General features: G+C 49.5%; 1 protein-coding gene across 1 annotated transcript in view; it reads right to left on the bottom strand.

Annotated features, from left to right (window-relative positions):
- Positions 1-96: 96 nt before the first annotated feature.
- LOC132342043 (serine/threonine-protein kinase PAK 1-like) overlaps positions 97-26,139 on the bottom strand; it is a 36,567-nt gene continuing 10,524 nt past the window's right edge. Inside the window, exons 8-10 of the mRNA XM_059874228.1 lie at positions 668-805; positions 473-586; positions 97-114 (exon numbers count right to left, since the gene is read on the bottom strand). Coding sequence (XP_059730211.1) covers positions 97-114; positions 473-586; positions 668-805 — 270 coding nt within the window. The remainder of the gene's footprint in view (positions 115-472; positions 587-667; positions 806-26,139) is intronic.

Below are 26,139 nucleotides of genomic sequence, written 5' to 3' on the forward strand. Positions count from 1 at the left end.
TTCGCTGGAAGTCTTTGCAGGCTGCCCGGTGAGGTGTCAACACTTGCACCTCAAATCAAACAGAACAAAGCAGTCAGAGACTACAGCTTGTCCCTGTCAGCCAGGAGTCACCGACTGTGAGGAAAGGGAAAGAACAGATTGACAGGGGATACAGACAGCTTGCTTCAATCCTCCATCTGGGTCACCATGTTCCCCTGTAAAAACACCTCAAGAAACAAGGAGAGCAGAACAGGCAAGCAGGAATCAATTTAGATGACTGCTGGCCAAAAGGCCAAAGGACAAGTCCAACCATCCAGGGCAGCAGTGGGGATTCAACACACCAGGAAATGTCCTTCAGAGTGACTGTAATACACACGACAGCAGGATGGCACTCAGAGGCATCACCCCACTCCCTGCTGCTCTGTACTAGAAAGGCAAGAAGGGCAGAAACCACCGGTTTGGTGGCTGCAGTGGCTATCCCTCTTTCACTCACTTGCTTTTGTAGAGACTGAGAGAGGCGATTAGCTTTATCTCTGATGATTTTAATTTCTTCCTCCAGCCTCTTCTCCCTTACCTTGTTGCTAGCCTCCGAATCCTGCAGCTCTGCCTGCACATGGTCCTTGTTAGTCAGTAAACAAGAAGGGAGAGGATGTTTCATGAGTGGAGTGGCTGCCACTCTTTCACTCACCTGGTTCTGTTGATCGCCCCTCTGCTGATTGAGATTCTCCTCTTGAACTCTTCTCATGTCATCCTTGTTCTTTCTCTTCAATGCCATGATGTCACTCTGAGCTTCGGGCAGCTCTGCTTGTGGCTCTGCCTTGATGTTCTGTACACACAAGTGCAGAGCAAGTGACTGGGAGCTGCCATCAAGCTCAGCTTTCTCCTCTTGCAGCCTCAAAATCACATTTATTCAGCCACTTCTTTCTGCTTCCCTACCCACATCTGTTTCCAATGTAACCCTCCTGTCCCAGTGCTGTTCTCTGCAGATTCCAAGGCTCTGTGCTTCCAGTGCCTGTGGGACTCCTGGCCTCCTCAGTCCCAAGAGCTCCGTTTTATGCCCCTCTTCCTGCCCTTCCTGCTGTCACTTGGCCAGTCAGGCTTACCTGGCCATTCTCCTCTGGCTCTTCCACCTGCTGCCTGTGCTGCTCTTCCTGCTCTCGGGCTGGGAACAGCTCTCCCTGAGACAGGCGTGGCATCTCTGATGAAGCAGTTTGCTCCTGCTCTTTCTCTAGAAGGGCCTGCACAGAAAGCAAGAGAAGATGGGTTTCAACTTTCCATACAACCTTTGTGGGCCAAGACTCAAGGACTGATGGGCTCTCATGTTCCCAAAGCACTGTGCTGCTCTACTGGGTCATTCTCTGCCCGTGGGGAAGCACAGATTCCAAAGTGACCCTGGCCCTACAATCAGAGGCCACCTGGGACAGAAGCTCCAACAGCCTCTCAGGCAGCTGACAGGGAAGGTGTGGCATTACTCAAGGGTCTGGTGAGGGCCTCCCTCTTCTTCTGCCATGTCCTGTTTGTCTTTCAGTAGTGACTGTCAGCCCGCCCTGTCGCACAGCTCCATCCTGGCTCTGCAGGTTGTTTCCTGTGTGAGCTCACCCCTTGTGAGACACACTTCTGGAGTTCATGCTCTTTTCAGGCCTGCACCAGCATTCCTGCCTTTCTGACATCTACACTCTTGTTAGAAAACCTGGTCATTCACAAGATGAGGATGCATGCACAGATCTCTGATGGAGGTCAGAGAGCCTCGATGGCCACCTCAGTATATGGAAGAGAACCAAGGTGTTTCTTCTCCCTCTGCTGTCAACTGAGAATTCTGACCAGCAGTAAAAGAGACTCTGCTAAGGCCCCATTAATGAATGCACTTAAACAGCCCTGGGGAGGCCCGTGAAGGAAACCATGTGTCATGTAATGCATGGCATGTATGACCAGAGTCACTGAACACCAGCTAAACGTGGAATTGTTCCACCTCTCTAGGACAGGCAGCAATCTAAAAAGTTAACTGGAGACTTCAGGGCAGAAGAGGCCAGAGGAGGAAAACAACTCTGAGGGGGGAAAAAAACATCCTATCTGGAGGGGGAAACATCTCTGCCTGCTCAGAGTTGGTCGAGGGAATGTGTCTCTAATTCTCTCCTGAAAGGGATGCTTTAGGTGACCTTTGCACCTCCAACTGCCTTGGACCAGAGCCGGGAAGATTCAATTATGTAAATGTTACATAGATAGATAGATAGATAGATAGATAGATAGATAGACAGACAGACAGATCTCTATACTATAATCTCTATTTTCTGACCTCTCTGTTGCTACACACATCAAAACTTGGTAGCCAGTGCCCCGCTCAGCAGCAATCCTGAGATTGCTCTCCAGTTGCTCAATAAAGCACACTCTTGGGGAATCTGGAGTGTGCAGGTCCTTATGGAAAGTGATCAGACCCAGAGCATTGCACTGGGAAATGCACTCTTTGTGCATCTGTGCTTGAGCAAGTTCTTCTCTTGGACTCGACAATACTGATGGTGCTAAAGTGGCTGGAAGCAATAAAAAGAAATAAAGGCCAGCCCCTACCAGCTCCTCTGATCTCTGAGGAGCAGCTGGAATGCAAGGGCATTGATCTCCTGCTCAATTCCCAAAGAAAACACACATTGATTTCCTTGTCTACAGAAAGTCACAGGCACTCTTAAGTTCAAAGTGATGCTGGCAGGCCTGGAGCCACAAAAGCTTCATCTGCACCAACATCCCTGTACCAAACGGTATGTTCTCATGCAAAAATATACTGCATTCACGAGAAGTGACACTTTGGAATAAAAATTGTAGCAGTCCGAGTACTGTAAAAGGGCAGGAAATAAAGAGGAAAAGCAGTTTAGTTGGGAGAAAAAGAAAATGAACAAGACACTTCCTCTAGGCAAAGCAAAAAAATCACAATAAAAAAAGGAGAAGAAAGCCAATTCCAAAAGAAGGTAAAATATTGCATGCACAGAGGACATACTGAAGGTCCCTCACAAGGTTTCAGTGGTTAAGGCTAAAGCTCCCTCAGCTCCTCACTGGCCTTGTGCTCCACTAACTTAGCCAGATCCTGTGGCCTTCTCTGCAAACTCTCCTGCCCCTCAAACACTTTCTGCTTCCCAGGGGCCCACAGCTGCACACAGCACTCCACCTGTGGCCGCAGCGCTGCCCAGCACAGGGCGATGCTCACTGCCCTGCTCCTGCTGCCCCACTGCTGCTGACACAGGCCACGATGCCCTTGGCCTTCTTGGCCACCGGGCCACAGTCTGCTTCATCTGCAGCTTCTCCAGACCTGCAGCAACCCTGCCTCCTTCTGACCCACACAGCTCCCCATCCACAACGTTGCTTGTTTGACTTCAAGTACAGCATCCACCATTTCAAGATGGCCTTCCTCTTCTGAGCAACACAAGACAGCTGTCAAGGACTTGCAGCTTCACCCCCACTGCGGGTACCAATGCAATTGCCAAAGCTGCAGACTTCCGGGCAAAACGGATCAACAGATACTTGCCCCTTCTGCTGTTTGCCTCACAATAAGGCTTCGACACTGCGCGGTTCCTTTCTTTGGCCACACACATGACAAGATCGGCTCCCCACAGCTTCATGGACTATACAATCATCTCCTTGCAGCTTAGCAAAAGCCAAAAGGCACCTGGGCTCACAGCGACTCTATACGTGAGCAACGACGCAAGAAAACTGCAGAACACTTCCACAAGCCAAAGACACCTTTCCAAAAAGAGAAAACAAACCAACAGAGCCTTTTGACCTCCAGCACTACCACATTCGCCCTTGGCCATAACATCGCAGAAGCCCAGAGAAGCAGCTTTCCTGAGCAAAGCAGCCAGAAGCTCAGCTGCCGCCCCAAGATCTTCAGTGCCCCACCCAGCATGACAGGTCAAAGGCCAATTTCTTGCTGTCACTGCCTTCAGGAAATGCCTACATCCTGCAGGACTCCAGCAGTCAGCATCCTCAGTCAGCAACAGCAAGTGCTGGCTGCTCAGAAACTTGCACCTCTGCTTTGCTCTAAAGACAGCATCACAGAATGGGCACTTACTCTCCTGGAATGAACAGGCGGTGATGTGACCACAGCTGCATGCTTCAGTTTTTCTTGCTCATCTTCCTCCTCCTTGGCTTCTTCAGCAATTGGAGGGAGAGCAAGAGGAAAGACAGCTCTTGGTCTTGTCACCTGTGGCAAGAGGGAATCATAGGGATAAGCCATTACCTAGGGCTTATAACTTGATTCCCCCTCACATCTACAGCCACATCTGCTAAGAAGAACTCATCAACTTTGTTGGTAATGGCATCCTAAGTTACTCCCAGACTGAAAAGGGCCAATTCAACAGATCATTATATATTGCTAAGAATTCATTACTCCTCCCTGTCTGCTTTCAGTGAGCAACGTTGTTTGTGCAAAATGCAGCTTTTTATTTCGTGAAAGCTCTGTAATGGAAAAGTAGGAAAGATCCAGCAAGGCTTTTGCAACTGCTGTGGCAGACATGGAAAACCAGAAAGGGTTCAGAATCCCTTTCATTGCATGATATAAGACGGAAAATAGTGCAGAAGCTTCCATGCTTGCTGGAAAACTCGAAAATGAACAGGGCTTCTCCTCCTAGGAAACCAACAAAATCCAAGATGAAAGTGTAATCTCTGCATGTGTCTAAAACACTTGGATGCAGAGAGCAGACATTTGGAAAGGGAAACAGCCCTTGTGGTGAGCAGTCTCATGAAGGCATCTATATAGTCCCCCATGAGCCTGCCCTTGTCCAGGCTAAAGCTCACTCACCACCTCCTCACTGGCCTTGTGCTCCACTAACTTAGCCAGATCCTGTGGCCTTCTCTGCACACGCTCCAGCCCCTCTATCACTTTCTGCTTCCCAGGGGCCCACAGCTGCACACAGCACTCCACCTGTGGCCGCAGCGCTGCCCAGCACAGGGCGATGCTCACTGCCCTGCTCCTGCTGCCCCCACTGCTGCTGACACAGGCCACAATGCCCTTGGCCTTCTTGGCCACCGGGCCACAGTCTGCTTCATCTGCAGCTTCTCCAGACCTGCAGCACCCCTGCCTCCTTCGGACCGACACAGCTCCCCATCCACAAAGTTGCTTGTTTGACTTCAAGTACACCAGCCACCATTTCAAGATGGCCTTCCTCTTCTGAGCAACACAAGACAGCTGTCAAGGACTTGCAGCTTCACCCCCACTGCGGGTACCAATGCAATTGCCAAAGCCGCAGACTTCTGGGCAAAACGGATCAACAGATACTTGCCCCTTCTGCTGTTTGCCTCACAATAAGGCTTCGACACTGCGTGGTTCCTTTCTTTGGCCACATGCAACAAGAAAGGCCTGCCACAGCTTCATGGACTATACAAACATCTCCTTGCAGCTTATTGAAGCCAAAAGTCAGCTGGGACAAAAGAGACTCTATACGTGAGGAAAGACTCAAGAAAACTGCAGAACAATTCCACAAGCCAAAGACACCTTTCCAAAAGGGGAAAACAAACCAACAGAGCCTTTTGACCTCCAGCATTACCACATGCGCCCTTGTCCATCACACTGCAGAAGCCCAGAGAAGCAGCGTCCTTAAGCCAAGCAGCCAGATGCTCAGTTACAGACCTCAGCTCATCAGTGCCCCAGCATGACAGGTCAAAGGCCAATTTCTTGCTGTCACTGCCTTCAGGAAATGACTACATCCTGCAGGACTCCAGCACTCCGCATGCTCAGCCAGCAACCGCAAGTGCTGGCTGCTCAGAAACTTGCACCTCAGCAGCCCAGAATGGGCACTTACTCTTTTGGTATGAGCAGGCGGCCATTTGACCACAGCTGGACGTTTTCGTTTTTCTTGCTCATCTTCCTCCTCCTTGGCTTCTTCAGCAATTGGAGGGAGAGCCAGAGGATAGAGGACTCTTGGCCTTGGCACCTGTGGCAAGAGGTGGATCATGGATAAGCTGTTACCTAGGGCGTATAATTTCATTTCCTATCGCATCTACAGCAACAGCACCTAAGGAGAACTCATGAACTTTGTTGGCAATGGCATTCTTAGTCACTTCAACCAGATTGAAATGGGCCAGGTCAACAGATCTTTACATTGCTAAGAAATCTGCTAGAAGCAAGCAACGTTGTCTATGCAAAACACAGCTTTTAGGTCTTGAAAGATCTCAAATGGAAAAGTAGGAAAGAGACAGCAAGGCTTTTGAGACAGCTGCAGCAGACATGGAAAACCAGAAAGTGTTCAAAATCCCTTTCATTGCATGATAAGAGCTGGAAAATAGTGCAGAAGCATCCATGATTGCTGGAAAACTAGAAAATGAACAATGCATCTCCTCTTAGGAAACCAACAAACAAATAGATGGAAGTGTCATCGCTGCCTGTGTCTAAAACACTTGGATACAGAGAGAGGATGATGTGAAGGGAAAGAGCCCTTGTGGTGAACACTGTCATGTAGGCATCTAAGGAATTCTGCTTGAAGGTCCTTTATGTGCCTCCCCTGTCCAATCTAAAGCTCCCTCAGTCCCTCAGCACCTCCTCACTGGCCTTGTGCTCCACACCCAGGCCCAGCTCCCGTGGCCTACTCAGCACATGCACCAGCCCCTCAAACACTTTCTGCTTCCCAGGGGCACCCAGCTGCACACAGCATTCCAGCTGTGGCCGCAGTGGTGCCAGGCACAGAGCGACGCTGACTGCCCGGCTCCTGCTGCCCCCACTGCCATTGACACAGGCCACGATGCCCTTGGCCTTCTTGGCCACCAGGCCACGGTCTGCCTCATCTGCAGCTTCTCCTGACCTGAAGCACCCCTGCCTCCTTTTGACCCACACAGGTCTTTATCTAAAAAGTTGCTTGTTTGACTTCAAATACAGCATCCACCATTTCAAGATGGCCTTCCTCTTCTGAGCAACACAAGACAGCTGTCAAGGACTTGCAGCTTCACCCCCACTGCAGGTACCAATGCAATTGCCAAAGCTGCAGACTTCAGCCCAAAAGTGATCAACAGAAACTTGCCCCTTCTGCTGCTTGCCTCACAAGGAGGCTTCGACACTGCGCGGTTCCTTTCTTTGGCTACACGCAACAAGAAAGGCCAGCCACAGCTTCAAGGACAGCAGAAACATTTCCTTGAACCTGAGCAAAAGCCAAAAGGCAGCTGGGTCAACAGAGACTCTACCAGTGAAGAACGACTCAAAAAATCTGAAGAACAATTCCACAAGCCAAAGACACCTTTCCAAAAAGGGAAAAAAAACCAAAAGAGCCCTCTGACCTCCAGCACTACCACATGTGCCCTTGGCCATAACATCGCAGAAGCCCAAAGAAGCACCTTCCCTAAGCCAAGCAGCCAGATGCTCAGCCGCCGCCCCCAGCTCTACAGTGCCCCAGCATGACAAGTCAAAGGCCAATTTCTTGCTGTCACTGCCACAGGAAATGCCTACATCCTGCAGGACTCCAGCACTCAGCATCCTCAGCCAGCAACAGCAAGTGCTGGCTGCTCAGAAACTTGCACCTCTGCCTTGCACTCAAGACAGCACCCCCAGAATGGGCACTTACTCTTTTGGTCCGAGCAGGCGGTGATGTGACCACAGCTGGACGCTTCAGTTTTTCTTGCTCATCTTCCTCCTCCTTGGCTTCTTCAGCAATTGGAGAGAGAGCCAGATGAAAGACAGCTCTTGGTCTTGTCACCTGTGGCAAGAGGGAATCATAGGGTTAAGCCGTTACCTAGGGCTTATAACTTGACTTCCTCTCGCATCTACAGCAACACCTGCTAAGGAGAACTCATCAGCTCTGTTGGCATAGGCATTCTAAGTCACTCCAACCAGATTGAAATTGGCAAATTCAACAGATGAGTACATCGCTAGGAATTCAATATTCCTTCCTGTCTGCTATAAGCAAGCAACATTGCCTATGCAAAACACAGCTTATAATACTTGAAAGCTCTGAAAAGTAGGAAAGAGACAGCAAGGCCTTTGCGACGGCAGCGGTAGACATGGAAAACCAGAAAGGGTTCAGAATCTCTTTCATTGCATTGTTAAGGGCCAGAAAATAGTGCAGAAGCGTCCATGATTGCTGGAAAACTAGAAACTCAAGAAGGGTTCTCCTCCTAGGAAAGCAACCAACAATAAGATGGAAGTGTCAGCTCTACATGTGTCTAAAACACTTGGATGCAGAGAGTGGATGTTTATAAGGGAAAAAGCCCTTGTGGTGAGCATGGCCAGGTAGGCATCTATGGAAGTCTGTTTGAATGTCCCTCATGAGCCTCCCCATTTCCTGGCTAAAGCTCCTTCAGCACCTCCTCACAGGCCTTGTGCTCCACCTCCTTGCCTAGCTCCCGTGGCCTTCTCTGCGCACGCTCCAGCCCCTCGATCATTTTCTGCTTCCAAGGGGCCCACAGCTGCACACAGCACTCCAGCTGTGGCTGCAGTGCTGCCAAGCACAGGGCGACGCTCACTGCCCTGCTCCTGCTGCCCCCACTGCTGCCGACACAGGCCACGATGCCCTTGGCCTTCTTGGCCACCGGGCCACAGTCTGCTTCATCTGCAGCTTCTCCAGACCTGCAGCAACCCTGCCTCCTTCTGACCCACACAGCTCCTTATCTAAAAAGTTGCTTGTTTGACTTTAAATACAGCATCCACCATTTCAAGATGGCCTTCCTCTTCTGAGCAACACAAGACAGCTGTCAAGGACTTGCAGCTTCACCCCCTCTCCGGCCTCCAAGGCACATGCCAAAGCTGCAGACTTCAGCCCAAAAGTGATCAACAGAGAGTTGCCCCTTCTGCTGTTTGCCTCACAAGGAGGCTTCGCAACTCCTTGGTTCCTTTCTTTGGCCACACACAAGAATGGCTCCCCACAGCTTCATGGACAACACAAACATCTCCTTGAACCTGAGCAAAAGCCAGAAGGCAGCTGGGTCAACAAAGACTCTACAAGTGAGGAACCACTCAAGAAAACTGCAGAACACTTCCACAAGCCAAAGACACCTTTCCAAAACGAGGAAACAAAACCCAACAGAGCCTTTTGACCTCCAGCACTAACACGTGCGGCCTTGGCTATAACACTGCAGAAGCCCAGAGATGGAGCTTCCCTGAGCCAAGCAGCCAGAAGCTCAGCCGCAGCTCCAAGCTCTTCAGTGCCCTAGCACGACAGCTCATAGGCCAATTTCTTGTTGTCAGTGCCCACAGGAAATGGCTACATCCTGCAGGACTCCAGCACTCAGCATCCTCAGCCAGCAACAGCAAGTGCTGGCTGCTCAGAAACTTGCACCTCTGCCTTGCACTCAAGACAGCACCCCCAGAATGGGCACTTACTCTTTTGGTCCGAGCAGGCGGTGATGTGACCACAGCTGGACGCTTCAGTTTTTCTTGCTCATCTTCCTCCTCCTTGGCTTCTTCAGCAATTGGAGAGAGAGCCAGAGGAAAGACAGCTCTTGGTCTTGTCACCTGTGGCAAGAGGGAATCATAGGGTTAAGCCGTTACCTAGGGCTTATAACTTGACTTCCTCTCGCATCTACAGCAACACCTGCTAAGGAGAACTCATCTGCTCTGTTGGCATAGGCATTCTAAGTCACTCCAACCAGATTGAAATTGGCAAATTCAACAGATGAGTACATCGCTAGGAATTCAATATTCCTTCCTGTCTGCTATAAGCAAGCAACATTGTCTATGCAAAACAAAGCTTATAGTTCTTGAAAGCTCTGAAAAGTAGGAAAGAGACAGCAAGGCCTTTGCGACGGCAGCGGTAGACGTGGAAAACCAGAAAGGGTTCAGATTCTCTTTCATTGCATTGTTAAGGGCCAGAAAATAGTGCAGAAGCGTCCATGATTGCTGGAAAACTAGAAACTCAAGAAGGGTTCTCCTCCTAGGAAAGCAACCAACAATAAGATGGAAGTGTCAGCTCTACATGTGTCTAAAACACTTGGATGCAGAGAGTGGATGTTTATAAGGGAAAAAGCCCTTGTGGTGAGCATGGCCAGGTAGGCATCTATGGAAGTCTGTTTGAATGTCCCTCATGAGCCTCCCCATTTCCTGGCTAAAGCTCCTTCAGCACCTCCTCACAGGCCTTGTGCTCCACCTCCTTGCCTAGCTCCCGTGGCCTTCTCTGCGCACGCTCCAGCCCCTCTATCACTTTCTGCTTCCCAGGGGCCCACAGCTGCACACAGCACTCCAGCTGTGGCCGCAGTGCTGCCAAGCACAGGGCGACGCTCACTGCCCTGCTCCTGCTGCCCCCACTGCTGCTGACACAGGCCACGATGCCCTTGGCCTTCTTGGCCACCGGGCCACAGTCTGCTTCATCTGCAGCTTCTCCAGACCTGCAGCAACCCTGCCTCCTTCTGACCCACACAGCTCCTTATCTAAAAAGTTGCTTGTTTGACTTCAAATACAGCATCCACCATTTCAAGATGGCCTTCCTCTTCTGAGCAACACAAGACAGCTGTCAAGGACTTGCAGCTTCACCCCCTCTCCGGCCTCCAAGGCACATGCCAAAGCTGCAGACTTCAGCCCAAAAGTGATCAACAGATAGTTGCCCCTTCTGCTGTTTGCCTCACAAGGAGGCTTCGCAACTCCTTGGTTCCTTTCTTTGGCCACACACAAGATTGGCTCCCCACAGCTTCATGGACAACACAAACATCTCCTTGAACCTGAGCAAAAGCCAGAAAGCAGCTGGGTCAACAAAGACTCTACAAGTGAGGAACCACTCAAGAAAACTGCAGAACACTTCCACAAGCCAAAGACACCTTTCCAAAACGAGGAAACAAAACCCAACAGAGCCTTTTGACCTCCAGCACTAACACGTGCGGCCTTGGCTATAACACTGCAGAAGCCCAGAGATGGAGCTTCCCTGAGCCAAGCAGCCAGAAGCTCAGCCGCAGCTCCAAGCTCTTCAGTGCCCTAGCACGACAGCTCATAGGCCAATTTCTTGTTGTCACTGCCCACAGGAAATGGCTACGTCGTGCAGGACTCCAGCACTCAGCATCCTCAGCCAGCAACAGCAAGTGCTGGCTGCTCAGAAACTTGCACCTCTGCCTTGCACTCAAGACAGCACCCCCAGAATGGGCACTTACTCTTTTGGTCCGAGCAGGCGGTGATGTGACCACAGCTGGACGCTTCAGTTTTTCTTGCTCATCTTCCTCCTCCTTGGCTTCTTCAGCAATTGGAGAGAGAGCCAGAGGAAAGACAGCTCTTGGTCTTGTCACCTGTGGCAAGAGGGAATCATAGGGTTAAGCCGTTACCTAGGGCTTATAACTTGACTTCCTCTCACATCTACAGCAACACCTGCTAAGGAGAACTCATCTGCTCTGTTGGCATAGGCATTCTAAGTCACTCCAACCAGATTGAAATTGGCAAATTCAACAGATGAGTACATCGCTAGGAATTCAATATTCCTTCCTGTCTGCTATAAGCAAGCAACATTGCCTATGCAAAACACAGCTTATAGTTCTTGAAAGCTCTGAAAAGTAGGAAAGAGACAGCAAGGCCTTTGCGACAGCAGCGGTAGACGTGGAAAACCAGAAAGGGTTCAGATTCTCTTTCATTGCATTGTTAAGGGCCAGAAAATAGTGCAGAAGCGTCCATGATTGCTGGAAAACTAGAAACTCAAGAAGGGTTCTCCTCCTAGGAAAGCAACCAACAATAAGATGGAAGTGTCAGCTCTACATGTGTCTAAAACACTTGGATGCAGAGAGTGGATGTTTATAAGGGAAAAAGCCCTTGTGGTGAGCATGGCCAGGTAGGCATCTATGGAAGTGTCAGCTCTACATGTGTCTAAAACACTTGGATGCAGAGAGTGGATGTTTATAAGGGAAAAAGCCCTTGTGGTGAGCATGGCCAGGTAGGCATCTATGGAAGTCTGTTTGAATGTCCCTCATGAGCCTCCCCATTTCCTGGCTAAAGCTCCTTCAGCACCTCCTCACAGGCCTTGTGCTCCACCTCCTTGCCTAGCTCCCGTGGCCTTCTCTGCGCACGCTCCAGCCCCTCTATCACTTTCTGCTTCCCAGGGGCCCACAGCTGCACACAGCACTCCAGCTGTGGCCGCAGTGCTGCCAAGCACAGGGCGACGCTCACTGCCCTGCTCCTGCTGCCCCCACTGCTGCCGACACAGGCCACGATGCCCTTGGCCTTCTTGGCCACCAGGCCACAGTCTGCTTCATCTGCAGCTTCTCCAGACCTGCAGCAACCCTGCCTCCTTCTGACCCACACAGCTCCTTATCTAAAAAGTTGCTTGTTTGACTTCAAATACAGCATTCACCATTTCAAGATGGCCTTCCTCTTCTGAGCAACACAAGACAGCTGTCAAGGACTTGCAGCTTCACCCCCTCTCCGGCCTCCAAGGCACATGCCAAAGCTGCAGACTTCAGCCCAAAAGTGATCAACAGAGAGTTGCCCCTTCTGCTGTTTGCCTCACAAGGAGGCTTCGCAACTCCTTGGTTCCTTTCTTTGGCCACACACAAGATTGGCTCCCCACAGCTTCATGGACAACACAAACATCTCCTTGAACCTGAGCAAAAGCCAGAAGGCAGCTGGGTCAACAAAGACTCTACAAGTGAGGAACCACTCAAGAAAACTGCAGAACACTTCCACAAGCCAAAGACACCTTTCCAAAACGAGGAAACAAAACCCAACAGAGCCTTTTGACCTCCAGCACTAACACGTGCGGCCTTGGCTATAACACTGCAGAAGCCCAGAGATGGAGCTTCACTGAGCCAAGCAGCCAGAAGCTCAGCCGCAGCTCCAAGCTCTTCAGTGCCCTAGCACGACAGCTCATAGGCCAATTTCTTGTTGTCAGTGCCCACAGGAAATGGCTACGTCGTGCAGGACTCCAGCACTCAGCATCCTCAGCCAGCAACAGCAAGTGCTGGCTGCTCAGAAACTTGCACCTCTGCCTTGCACTCAAGACAGCACCCCCAGAATGGGCACTTACTCTTTTGGTCCGAGCAGGCGGTGATGTGACCACAGCTGGATGCTTCAGTTTTTCTTGCTCATCTTCCTCCTCCTTGGCTTCTTCAGCAATTGGAGAGAGAGCCAGAGGAAAGACAGCTCTTGGTCTTGTCACCTGTGGCAAGAGGGAATCATAGGGTTAAGCCGTTACCTAGGGCTTATAACTTGACTTCCTCTCGCATCTACAGCAACACCTGCTAAGGAGAACTCATCTGCTCTGTTGGCATAGGCATTCTAAGTCACTCCAACCAGATTGAAATTGGCAAATTCAACAGATGAGTACATCGCTAGGAATTCAATATTCCTTCCTGTCTGCTATAAGCAAGCAACATTGTCTATGCAAAACACAGCTTATAGTTCTTGAAAGCTCTGAAAAGTAGGAAAGAGACAGCAAGGCCTTTGCGACGGCAGCGGTAGACGTGGAAAACCAGAATGGGTTCAGAATCTCTTTCATTGCATTGTTAAGGGCCAGAAAATAGTGCAGAAGCGTCCATGATTGCTGGAAAACTAGAAACTCAAGAAGGGTTCTCCTCCTAGGAAAGCAACCAACAATAAGATGGAAGTGTCAGCTCTACATGTGTCTAAAACACTTGGATGCAGAGAGTGGATGTTTATAAGGGAAAAAGCCCTTGTGGTGAGCATGGCCAGGTAGGCATCTATGGAAGTCTGTTTGAATGTCCCTCATGAGCCTCCCCATTTCCTGGCTAAAGCTCCTTCAGCACCTCCTCACAGGCCTTGTGCTCCACCTCCTTGCCTAGCTCCCGTGGCCTTCTCTGCGCACGCTCCAGCCCCTCGATCATTTTCTGCTTCCAAGGGGCCCACAGCTGCACACAGCACTCCAGCTGTGGCCGCAGTGCTGCCAAGCACAGGGCGACGCTCACTGCCCTGCTCCTGCTGCCCCCACTGCTGCTGACACAGGCCACGATGCCCTTGGCCTTCTTGGCCACCGGGCCACAGTCTGCTTCATCTGCAGCTTCTCCAGACCTGCAGCAACCCTGCCTCCTTCTGACCCACACAGCTCCTTATCTAAAAAGTTGCTTGTTTGACTTCAAATACAGCATCCACCATTTCAAGATGGCCTTCCTCTTCTGAGCAACACAAGACAGCTGTCAAGGACTTGCAGCTTCACCCCCTCTCCGGCCTCCAAGGCACATGCCAAAGCTGCAGACTTCAGCCCAAAAGTGATCAACAGAGAGTTGCCCCTTCTGCTGTTTGCCTCACAAGGAGGCTTCGCAACTCCTTGGTTCCTTTCTTTGGCCACACACAAGATTGGCTCCCCACAGCTTCATGGACAACACAAACATCTCCTTGAACCTGAGCAAAAGCCAGAAGGCAGCTGGGTCAACAAAGACTCTACAAGTGAGGAACCACTCAAGAAAACTGCAGAACACTTCCACAAGCCAAAGACACCTTTCCAAAACGAGGAAACAAAACCCAACAGAGCCTTTTGACCTCCAGCACTAACACGTGCGGCCTTGGCTATAACACTGCAGAAGCCCAGAGATGGAGCTTCCCTGAGCCAAGCAGCCAGAAGCTCAGCCGCAGCTCCAAGCTCTTCAGTGCCCTAGCACGACAGCTCATAGGCCAATTTCTTGTTGTCACTGCCCACAGGAAATGGCTACGTCGTGCAGGACTCCAGCACTCAGCATCCTCAGCCAGCAACAGCAAGTGCTGGCTGCTCAGAAACTTGCACCTCTGCCTTGCACTCAAGACAGCACCCCCAGAATGGGCACTTACTCTTTTGGTCCGAGCAGGCGGTGATGTGACCACAGCTGGACGCTTCAGTTTTTCTTGCTCATCTTCCTCCTCCTTGGCTTCTTCAGCAATTGGAGAGAAAGCCAGAGGAAAGACAGCTCTTGGTTTTGTCACCTGTGGCAAGAGGGAATCATAGGGTTAAGCCGTTACCTAGGGCTTATAACTTGACTTCCTCTCGCATCTACAGCAACACCTGCTAAGGAGAACTCATCTGCTCTGTTGGCATAGGCATTCTAAGTCACTCCAACCAGATTGAAATTGGCAAATTCAACAGATGAGTACATCGCTAGGAATTCAATATTCCTTCCTGTCTGCTATAAGCAAGCCACATTGCCTATGCAAAACACAGCTTATAGTACTTGAAAGCTCTGAAAAGTAGGAAAGAGACAGCAAGGCCGTTGCGACGGCAGCGGTAGACGTGGAAAACCAGAAAGGGTTCAGATTCTCTTTCATTGCATTGTTAAGGGCCAGAAAATAGTGCAGAAGCGTCCATGATTGCTGGAAAACTAGAAACTCAAGAAGGGTTCTCCTCCTAGGAAAGCAACCAACAATAAGATGGAAGTGTCAGCTCTACATGTGTCTAAAACACTTGGATGCAGAGAGTGGATGTTTATAAGGGAAAAAGCCCTTGTGGTGAGCATGGCCAGGTAGGCATCTATGGAAGTCTGTTTGAATGTCCCTCATGAGCCTCCCCATTTCCTGGCTAAAGCTCCTTCAGCACCTCCTCACAGGCCTTGTGCTCCACCTCCTTGCCTAGCTCCCGTGGCCTTCTCTGCGCACGCTCCAGCCCCTCTATCACTTTCTGCTTCCCAGGGGCCCACAGCTGCACACAGCACTCCAGCTGTGGCCGCAGTGCTGCCAAGCACAGGGCGACGCTCACTGCCCTGCTCCTGCTGCCCCCACTGCTGCCGACACAGGCCACGATGCCCTTGGCCTTCTTGGCCACCGGGCCACAGTCTGCTTCATCTGCAGCTTCTCCAGACCTGCAGCAACCCTGCCTCCTTCTGACCCACACAGCTCCTTATCTAAAAAGTTGCTTGTTTGACTTCAAATACAGCATCCACCATTTCAAGATGGCCTTCCTCTTCTGAGCAACACAAGACAGCTGTCAAGGACTTGCAGCTTCACCCCCTCTCCGGCCTCCAAGGCACATGCCAAAGCTGCAGACTTCAGCCCAAAAGTGATCAACAGAGAGTTGCCCCTTCTGCTGTTTGCCTCACAAGGAGGCTTCGCAACTCCTTGGTTCCTTTCTTTGGCCACACACAAGATTGGCTCCCCACAGCTTCATGGACAACACAAACATCTCCTTGAACCTGAGCAAAAGCCAGAAGGCAGCTGGGTCAACAAAGACTCTACAAGTGAGGAACCACTCAAGAAAACTGCAGAACACTTCCACAAGCCAAAGACACCTTTCCAAAACGAGGAAACAAAACCCAACAGAGCCTTTTGACCTCCAGCACTAACACGTGCGGCCTTGGCTATAACACTGCAGAAGCCCAGAGATGGAGCTTCCCTGAGCCAAGCAGCCAGAAGCTCAGCCGCAGCTCCAAGCTCTTCAGTGCCCTAGCACGACAGCTCATAGGCCAATTTCTTGTTGTCACTGCCCACAGGAAATGGCTACGTCGTGCAGGACTCCAGCACTCAGCATCCTCAGCCAGCAACAGCAAGTGCTGGATGCTCAGAAACTTGCACCTCTGCCTTGCACTCAAGACAGCACCCCCAGAATGGGCACTTACTCTTTTGGTCCGAGCAGGCGGTGATGTGACCACAGCTGGACGCTTCAGTTTTGCTTGCTCATCTTCCTCCTCCTTGGCTTCTTCAGCAATTGGAGAGAGAGCCAGAGGAAAGACAGCTCTTGGTCTTGTCACCTGTGGCAAGAGGGAATCATAGGGTTAAGCCGTTACCTAGGGCTTATAACTTGACTTCCTCTCGCATCTACAGCAACACCTGCTAAGGAGAACTCATCTGCTCTGTTGGCATAGGCATTCTAAGTCACTCCAACCAGATTGAAATTGGCAAATTCAACAGATGAGTACATCGCTAGGAGTTCAATATTCCTTCCTGTCTGCTATAAGCAAGCCACATTGCCTATGCAAAACACAGCTTATAGTACTTGAAAGCTCTGAAAAGTAGGAAAGAGACAGCAAGGCCTTTGCGACAGCAGCGGTAGACGTGGAAAACCAGAAAGGGTTCAGATTCTCTTTCATTGCATTGTTAAGGGCCAGAAAATAGTGCAGAAGCGTCCATGATTGCTGGAAAACTAGAAACTCAAGAAGGGTTCTCCTCCTAGGAAAGCAACCAACAATAAGATGGAAGTGTCAGCTCTACATGTGTCTAAAACACTTGGATGCAGAGAGTGGATGTTTATAAGGGAAAAAGCCCTTGTGGTGAGCATGGCCAGGTAGGCATCTATGGAAGTGTCAGCTCTACATGTGTCTAAAACACTTGGATGCAGAGAGTGGATGTTTATAAGGGAAAAAGCCCTTGTGGTGAGCATGGCCAGGTAGGCATCTATGGAAGTCTGTTTGAATGTCCCTCATGAGCCTCCCCATTTCCTGGCTAAAGCTCCTTCAGCACCTCCTCACAGGCCTTGTGCTCCACCTCCTTGCCTAGCTCCCGTGGCCTTCTCTGCGCACGCTCCAGCCCCTCTATCACTTTCTGCTTCCCAGGGGCCCACAGCTGCACACAGCACTCCAGCTGTGGCCGCAGTGCTGCCAAGCACAGGGCGACGCTCACTGCCCTGCTCCTGCTGCCCCCACTGCTGCCGACACAGGCCACGATGCCCTTGGCCTTCTTGGCCACCAGGCCACAGTCTGCTTCATCTGCAGCTTCTCCAGACCTGCAGCAACCCTGCCTCCTTCTGACCCACACAGCTCCTTATCTAAAAAGTTGCTTGTTTGACTTCAAATACAGCATTCACCATTTCAAGATGGCCTTCCTCTTCTGAGCAACACAAGACAGCTGTCAAGGACTTGCAGCTTCACCCCCTCTCCGGCCTCCAAGGCACATGCCAAAGCTGCAGACTTCAGCCCAAAAGTGATCAACAGAGAGTTGCCCCTTCTGCTGTTTGCCTCACAAGGAGGCTTCGCAACTCCTTGGTTCCTTTCTTTGGCCACACACAAGATTGGCTCCCCACAGCTTCATGGACAACACAAACATCTCCTTGAACCTGAGCAAAAGCCAGAAGGCAGCTGGGTCAACAAAGACTCTACAAGTGAGGAACCACTCAAGAAAACTGCAGAACACTTCCACAAGCCAAAGACACCTTTCCAAAACGAGGAAACAAAACCCAACAGAGCCTTTTGACCTCCAGCACTAACACGTGCGGCCTTGGCTATAACACTGCAGAAGCCCAGAGATGGAGCTTCCCTGAGCCAAGCAGCCAGAAGCTCAGCCGCAGCTCCAAGCTCTTCAGTGCCCTAGCACGACAGCTCATAGGCCAATTTCTTGTTGTCACTGCCCACAGGAAATGGCTACGTCGTGCAGGACTCCAGCACTCAGCATCCTCAGCCAGCAACAGCAAGTGCTGGATGCTCAGAAACTTGCACCTCTGCCTTGCACTCAAGACAGCACCCCCAGAATGGGCACTTACTCTTTTGGTCCGAGCAGGCGGTGATGTGACCACAGCTGGACGCTTCAGTTTTGCTTGCTCATCTTCCTCCTCCTTGGCTTCTTCAGCAATTGGAGAGAGAGCCAGAGGAAAGACAGCTCTTGGTCTTGTCACCTGTGGCAAGAGGGAATCATAGGGTTAAGCCGTTACCTAGGGCTTATAACTTGACTTCCTCTCGCATCTACAGCAACACCTGCTAAGGAGAACTCATCAGCTCTGTTGGCATAGGCATTCTAAGTCACTCCAACCAGATTGAAATTGGCAAATTCAACAGATGAGTACATCGCTAGGAATTCAATATTCCTTCCTGTCTGCTATAAGCAAGCAACATTGTCTATGCAAAACACAGCTTATAGTTCTTGAAAGCTCTGAAAAGTAGGAAAGAGACAGCAAGGCCTTTGCGACAGCAGCGGTAGACGTGGAAAACCAGAAAGGGTTCAGATTCTCTTTCATTGCATTGTTAAGGGCCAGAAAATAGTGCAGAAGCGTCCATGATTGCTGGAAAACTAGAAACTCAAGAAGGGTTCTCCTCCTAGGAAAGCAACCAACAATAAGATGGAAGAGTCAGCTCTACATGTGTCTAAAACACTTGGATGCAGAGAGTGGATGTTTATAAGGGAAAAAGCCCTTGTGGTGAGCATGGCCAGGTAGGCATCTATGGAAGTCTGTTTGAATGTCTCTCATGAGCCTCCCCATTTCCTGGCTAAAGCTCCTTCAGCACCTCCTCACAGGCCTTGTGCTCCACCTCTTTGCCTAGCTCCCGTGGCCTTCTCTGCACACGCTCCAGCCCCTCTATCACTTTCTGCTTCCAAGGGGCCCACAGCTGCACACAGCCCTCCAGCTGTGGCCGCAGTTCTGCCAAGCACAGGGCGACGCTCACTGCCCTGCTCCTGCTGCCCCCACTGCCATTGACACAGGCCACGATGCCCTTGGCCTTCTTGGCCACCGGGCCACAGTCTGCTTCATCTGCAGCTTCTCCAGACCTGCAGCACCCCTGCCTCCTTTTGACCCACAGAGCTCCCCATCCACAACGTTGCTTGTTTGACTACAAATACAGCATCCACCATTTCAAGATGGCCTTCCTCTTCTGAGCAACACAAGACAGCTGTCAAGGACTTGCAGCTTCACCCCCACTGCAGGTACCAATGCAATTGCCAAAGCTGCAGACTTCAGCCCAAAAGTGATTAATAGAGAGTTGCCCCTTCTGCTGTTTGCCTCACAAGGAGGCTTCGACACCGCGCGGTTCCTTTCTTTGGCCACCTGAGACAAGAATGGCTCCCCACAGCTTCATGGACAACACAAACATCTCTTTGAACCTGAGCAAAAGCCAAAAGCTGGGCCAACAGAGACTCTACCAGTGAAGAACGACTCAAAAAATCTGAAGAACAATTCCACAAGCCAAAGACACCTTTCCAAAATGGGAAAACAAACCAAAAGAGCCTTTTGATCTCCAGCACTACCACGTGCGCCCTTGGCCATAACACTGCAGAAGCCCAGAGATGGAGCTTCCCTCAGCAAAGCTGCCAGAAGCTCAGTTACAGGCCCATGCTCTTCAGTGCCGTAGCATGACAGGTCAAAGGCCAATTTCTTGCTGTCACTGCCTACAGGAAATGCCTACATCCTTCAGGACTCCAGCACTCAGCATCCTCAGTCAGCAACAGCAAGTGCTGGCTGCTCAGAAACTTGCACCTTTGCCTTGTACTCAAGACAGCAACCCCCAGAATGGGCACTTACTCTTTTGGTATGAGTAGGCGGTGATATGACCCTAGGTGGACACTTGTCCTGTTCTTCCTCATTTTCCTCCTCTCTGGCTTCTTCAGCAAGAGCAGAGAGAGCCAGAGGAGAGACAGTTCTTGGTCCTGTCACCTGTGGTAAGAGAGAAGCATGAGGGACAGGCCATTACCTCTCACTTATAACCCCATTTCTCCTTGGATCTACAACCACATCTTGAAAGGAGAACTCATACACTTTGTTAGCAATGGGATTCTAAGTCACACCAACCAAATTGAAATGGGCCAAATAAACAGAGCATTATCCTGCTAAGAATTTGATATTTCTTCTCTGTCTGCTATCAGCAAGGTAGGTCATCTCTGCAAATTTGAGCTTTCTATTGTTGAAAGCTTTTAAACGGAGAAGTAAGAAAGAACCACCAAGGTCTCTGTGACTGCTGCGGCAGACATGGAAAACCAGAAAGGGTTCAGAATCCCTTTCTGTGCTTTATAAGGGCCAAAAAAGTAGTGCAGAGGCATCTTTGCTGTCTGGAAAATGAGAAAATGACGATGGCTTGTCCTCCGAGGAAACCAACAAAAAACAAGATTGAAGCGTCAGCTACGCATATGTCTAAAACACTTGGATGCAGAGAGTGGTTGTTTGGATGGGAAACAGCCCTTGTGGTGAGCACTGTCATGTAGGCATCTATAGAAGTCTGCTATAATGTCCCTCACGAGCCTCCCCTTGTCCAGGCTAAAGCTCCCTCAGCACCTCTTCACTGGCCTTGTGCTCCACACCCTTGCCAGCTCCCGAGGCCTTCTCTGCACATGCACCAGCTCCTCTATCACTTTATGCTTCCCAGGGGCCCACAGCTGCACACAGCATTCCAGCTGTGGCCGCAGCGCTGCCCAGCAAAGAGCGACGCTCACTGCCCTGCTCCTGCTGCCCCCCTGCTGCTGACACAGGCCACAATGCCCTTGGCCTTTCTGGCCACCGGGCCACAGTCTGCCTCATCTGCAGCTTCTCCAGACCTGCAGCAGCCTTGGCACCTTTTTGGCCCATGCAGCCATCCAGGCACAAAGCTGCCCATCTGACTTAAAATACAGCATCCACCATTTTAGGATGGCCTTGTTTTTCTACAGCGGCACCTTTTAAGGAGATGTTATTAAATAGATAGGAATAGAATTGTCAGTCACTCTGACTAAATTTTAATGGGCCTATTCTACTCTATGGGAAATTGCTCTCAGTTCAGTGTTCCCCCCTGGCTGCCGTCAGCAAGCAACATTCTCTCTGCAAAACTGAGTTGGCAGTTTTTCTGGGCTCTGAGATGCAAATTAGGAAATATCCACTTATGCCTTTGTTATTTTCGTTGAAGGCGTGAAAATGGATTTTCTTTTGGCCTCCCTAGCTGGCCCTCTACACTCTACTGGTACTGGCCCTGCTGACAGCTCGCTCTACGATTCTTAAAGACCAGGAACATGAAATTTCCCTTTCTCACTCACCTCACGATCAGCACCACTGAATACACGCTTCACGTGACCTGTAGTGGGCAAGGGAAAATGAACCAGATGCTGTGAGAAAACTGCTTGGGCTGCTGAATCGCACAGAAGAAGTCAACCCCAACAGAGATGATTTCCTGTTTCACAACTTCCCTCCAGGAGACACGTTTCATTCACACAGCCAGCAAGAGATTGGGACAGTATTCTTGGCTGTGCCTACACCTTGGCCTGTTTTGCCAGTAAATGAATACAAAGATGACCAAGAAAATGCAAAGTCTTCTTTAACACTCTATGCTCCTGTTCTACCAAAAACATAAAACATCTTCTAAAATCCTCTCCTTCAGGTACTTTTTTAAATTAATCAGTTGCATGCACTAATTCTCATTAACTTGCTGGAAACAGTTGCACAAAAAAGCTTCCCCAAGATCCCCTGGAGCTGTGGCAGTTCTATTGTGGAAGAGCGCAGCAGCAGCTCCAGGGTTAAGGAGCAGACACTCACTGCTTTGGAGTTTGCATTTCATTGCAAAGGGAAAATCACTATTGTTGCACTCAGTAAAGGATTACTTAGAAAGTCAAATCCTTTCATGAGGAAATGTAGAACGAAAGAAGCTTTCCCTGAATGCTGGGAACATTTGCAGAGTTTTTAGAAGGCCCTTCAAGAACGTCTCCAGCAGTCTACATTTTCAAAGCTGTCTTGCTTGTCCCAGCAAACTGAGGAAATGACAGACTCTGCTGCCACAAACTCTCCTGTGGAGGGAACGGAAGCCCTGCAGGTTCCCTTGCAAATGCTGCCCTTGTGGCTACAGACACTCATTTTTCAGCTGAGTGTTTTGACAGGAGCTTTACCAAACCAGTGGCATTCTAATGCTCTTTCTGTTTCTAAATCAACTCAGTCACTAAGAAAGAGCAGGAAGACATACCAAAGCCATCATTCTGGTTACACCCATGGAAAACCTCTACTTACGTGCCAGGTGAGTCACAAAATATACAGAATAAGTAACAGCATATGCTCCAAAAAGTGCAGGAGCAAGTTGCTCAATCATTGTAGCACTGCTCTGCAAGTTTGCAGGCTGTGCTCCAACAGTAGAAAAAGCAAGGCTCTTGTCAGTGCACAGGTGTTCACTGACAAATGCCTCACCCAGGAGAATGCTACTGCACTGAGCAAGCTCTAGGGCTGCTCTGACGCTCAGGCCTTCCATGCACTAAGGCAACCTTCTGATGTCACCACGACAAGGTGGCAACCATGCCCTGACATCACAAAGCAAACACTCTATGTTGGTCTGTGAATTTATGCCAGGCAATAACAACCTTCCCTACAGCAAACAGAAAACAGCCTGGGAAGTTCTCCTCCATCACAAAGCAGCACAAATTCCCCTTGTGGGCCAAAGCCTGTTGTTTCAAGGGATCCAAGAGTAACTCCAAGAGTGCACAAAGCACCTACAGCCTGTACCCCAACTGAGCACTCAGATGGGACACAAGCTAAGGAAACCAGACCAAGAAAATGGCCCACAGTATTGCACTTCTGAGAAACGACCCTTGTTTTTAACTTTTTAAAGGTTTCTTAAACCTTAACAAAGGACTGAATAAGGAAAGATTCCAGCACTGGGAGTCTCCATGACTAGCAGCCACATGCTCATCTACAAAAGGGATGCTCTGCGTTTAATACCCTTAGCCCCTCCCAAAGTTTTGTCTGTCAAATCTTTCTCTGCTGTCCTCTTACATCTTGATTGGAGGTCAGGTGTTATTAAGCCGTGCCTCGTGGTCACAAGCCAGCCCTCCCCAAAAGCCCTGACTACCAAGGCTATTACAAGGGGGATAAGAAAGAGGACTATGGGAGAACATTTTCTAATAACATCACTTCGCATTTGAACACCCACATAACATCTATCTCTTAACTGTGAGAGCCAACTATTTCATTACTCACCTAGAGTGCACAGAACCAGAAGAGAAGGCACTGTGGGCATAACAGATGAAATCATTCCTAACAAATCCTCCCACATATTTGCACATTTATTGGATATTACCCAGACACCTGTGAATGTATATCTCTGCCTTTCTTCCCCTTTGAAAGTAGTCCAACTGGCAACTTGTAGGGAAACCAAGGGCTTTGTGGGGGCTGCATTACTCTGCACACGCCCTGGCCAACCATGGCAAGGAGCTTTGGTGCCTAAAAAGATCAACCAGAGGAAACAGCTGGAAAAGGTTGAAAGCTACCAAGCAGGGCCTGATGCCTGCTGCCAGCTCAGGGTTAGAAAGGAGGCATTACTTTATTTTAGCGCTGGGAGCATAGGGAATCACTTCCCTAAGCCCTGCACACCCAGCAATAACACCTACTAGTTTGTATCCATGGAACTAAGACATATTCAATAGTTTCCTGAAACTCCTAGGCTAAACATTACCCCAAATTTATTGACATATTTCAATCACTTCTCAGAATTTATCGACATCAGAGTAGGAGTGTTCTGTAGGTCCCTGGTGGTCGTTGCCACAGGTTCAGGAGGAGACCCATGCACAAAAGAACCTAAGACACAACTGGGGTTGTAAAGCAAATGTATTCCATTAGTTGCAGTAGCAAACAATACATACCAACTGTTGGAGTCTCTAGCTTGTCAGAGTGACCCCGAGAAAAGTTGCAAAGTCCCTTTTTTCAGCCTGGCGCTTGAAGAAGGAGTCAGGGCTCTTCATTTCTCAGTCTCGAGGTTGTTTATTGAATCTTATCTATAAAATTATTTCTCCTATCCTGCCAAGGTCTGCTCAGCAAGACAGTCACAGGCATTCTGCCTGCCCCCGGGGTGGTGTTATGTCTTTATGCTAAAAACTATGCATACAATGTTTACAATTACTTTCCGATACCTATCACCTATGTTAGACAGTGAGCTTCTACTCTAAACCAATCTAAATGTGCCAACATCCCAGCAGAAGATGGAGGCCAGGAAGGAGAAAGGTAGGACATGCCTAGATCCCTCCATCTTGCCCCCTGAACCCCTATTCTAGAAACCCCAAAATCTACTGTTTCACCCCATGATAAATTCACTATCATTCTACTTAATTTACTGTGGCTTGCAGATATTCATCTATGGTTGGTAATTTGCTCCACGGGTCATAATCACAACCACAGGTATTTTTGGGCTCTGTGCCCGGGTCTCTGAGACCCCTGGCAGGGGTCTTGCCTGCTCAGGACAACCAGAGGGATGTCCTGGGTCCTGACAACCAACCCCTTGATTCCCAAAAATCTGCTGAGCAGGAGAAGGAGATGGAGCGTGGGGCTGGGTGGCAGGAGCAGGTAGGCAGTGCACTTGCAAGACATCCCCTGGATCAAAACCGTGTGAATCTCGTCCTTCTCACTCCTCTACCCCAGAACCAGGCTTGTATCTCCTGCTCAGGAGTGGAATTTTCCCAGTTACGGCATTAGCTCATACATGGCTGGCTGTGAGATGAGGCCATGATGACTCCATGACTCCCTGCCACCAAGGGCTCCATTAAACATTGTTCCCCTTTTTTCAAAGCTTGACTGCCCACCGATTGACCAACACATTGTTTCTCTTCCAAGGGTCAAGTTGCCACCTATTAAACAATACAATTTTCTTCATTGTCTTGTCAACCTGCTCAAACATGGATCAAATACGGCAGGGCCTCAGACACGACTCTGGTTCCTGACACAGTCGTTAGGGAAATATCCCATTCCTCAAATTCTCCTTTGGTGGTCAAGAGCCTCCTAAACACTTTCTTCCCTTTGAATGTTGAATGCATTCCAGCTACCTTCTTAGCAGGACCACTTTCTTTATTCTCAAGGCCAAGATAGCCACATGCACACAGTAAGCACTGCAGTGAGGGAATACAGGGTTCAGCACTGCCTGTTAAAGCTAAAGGAATTGACAAGATGAAACCCTATTTGTTACACTTAACGCCTCGCCCTCCTATTCTGGGAAGCAAACACAAGCATTTCATCAATACACCCTGCAAATGCTCTTGCTGAGAGAAGCCACATTGCTGTGTCAATAAAGCAGCTGGGACTCCGTTTGTTCATGCAGAGAAAGCCAATTCTTTATTCACATAACTCATTTTTATACCATTTTCACAGACCTCACGTTCAACTCCAACTGGCTGGTAGTTTTCTTGCCACACAATTCATTGCTTAGAAGGTGTTTTGGTGTGTACATGCTAAGACTCTCTCTTTTGAAGACTCACTCTTACTCAGGTGATTACATTTTTCCTTTGTGGACGTTCATGAGACAGAGTTCTTGTTTATTAGAGATGCAAACAGATTTCTTAGCACAATAGCTTGTTGTGCTAGCTGCACTCATTCCTAGGACTTTCCCCATGGGAAGTTAACTGGCTGCACGTAGAAGACGTAACAGGCCAGCTGGGAAGTTAGCAGAGCAAGGCCTGATTTTAGAAGGCCTTTCTTTTCTAATACCCCTACCTGTGTGCAACACATTGTGACTTTCTTTCAGAAATTAATGAAGAAAACACAGATTGCTGTTATGAGGAGAAAAGCTGTCCATTGTTTTTAAAGGTTGCAGAGTTCACAAGTTAAACCAATTGCTGCCAAGTTGGAGTTGTAACTATTTGCTGTTAATAATTTCATGTTGTAATCACCTGTTGTTAATAGTTTTTCTTTAATTACCTGCTGTTGATGGTTAGAAATCCCCTTCGTCGAGTATCACCCTGCTGCT

This window comes from Haemorhous mexicanus, chromosome Z (genome assembly GCF_027477595.1).
Source record: "Haemorhous mexicanus isolate bHaeMex1 chromosome Z, bHaeMex1.pri, whole genome shotgun sequence".
In the NCBI taxonomy this organism is placed as follows: domain Eukaryota; kingdom Metazoa; phylum Chordata; class Aves; order Passeriformes; family Fringillidae; genus Haemorhous; species Haemorhous mexicanus.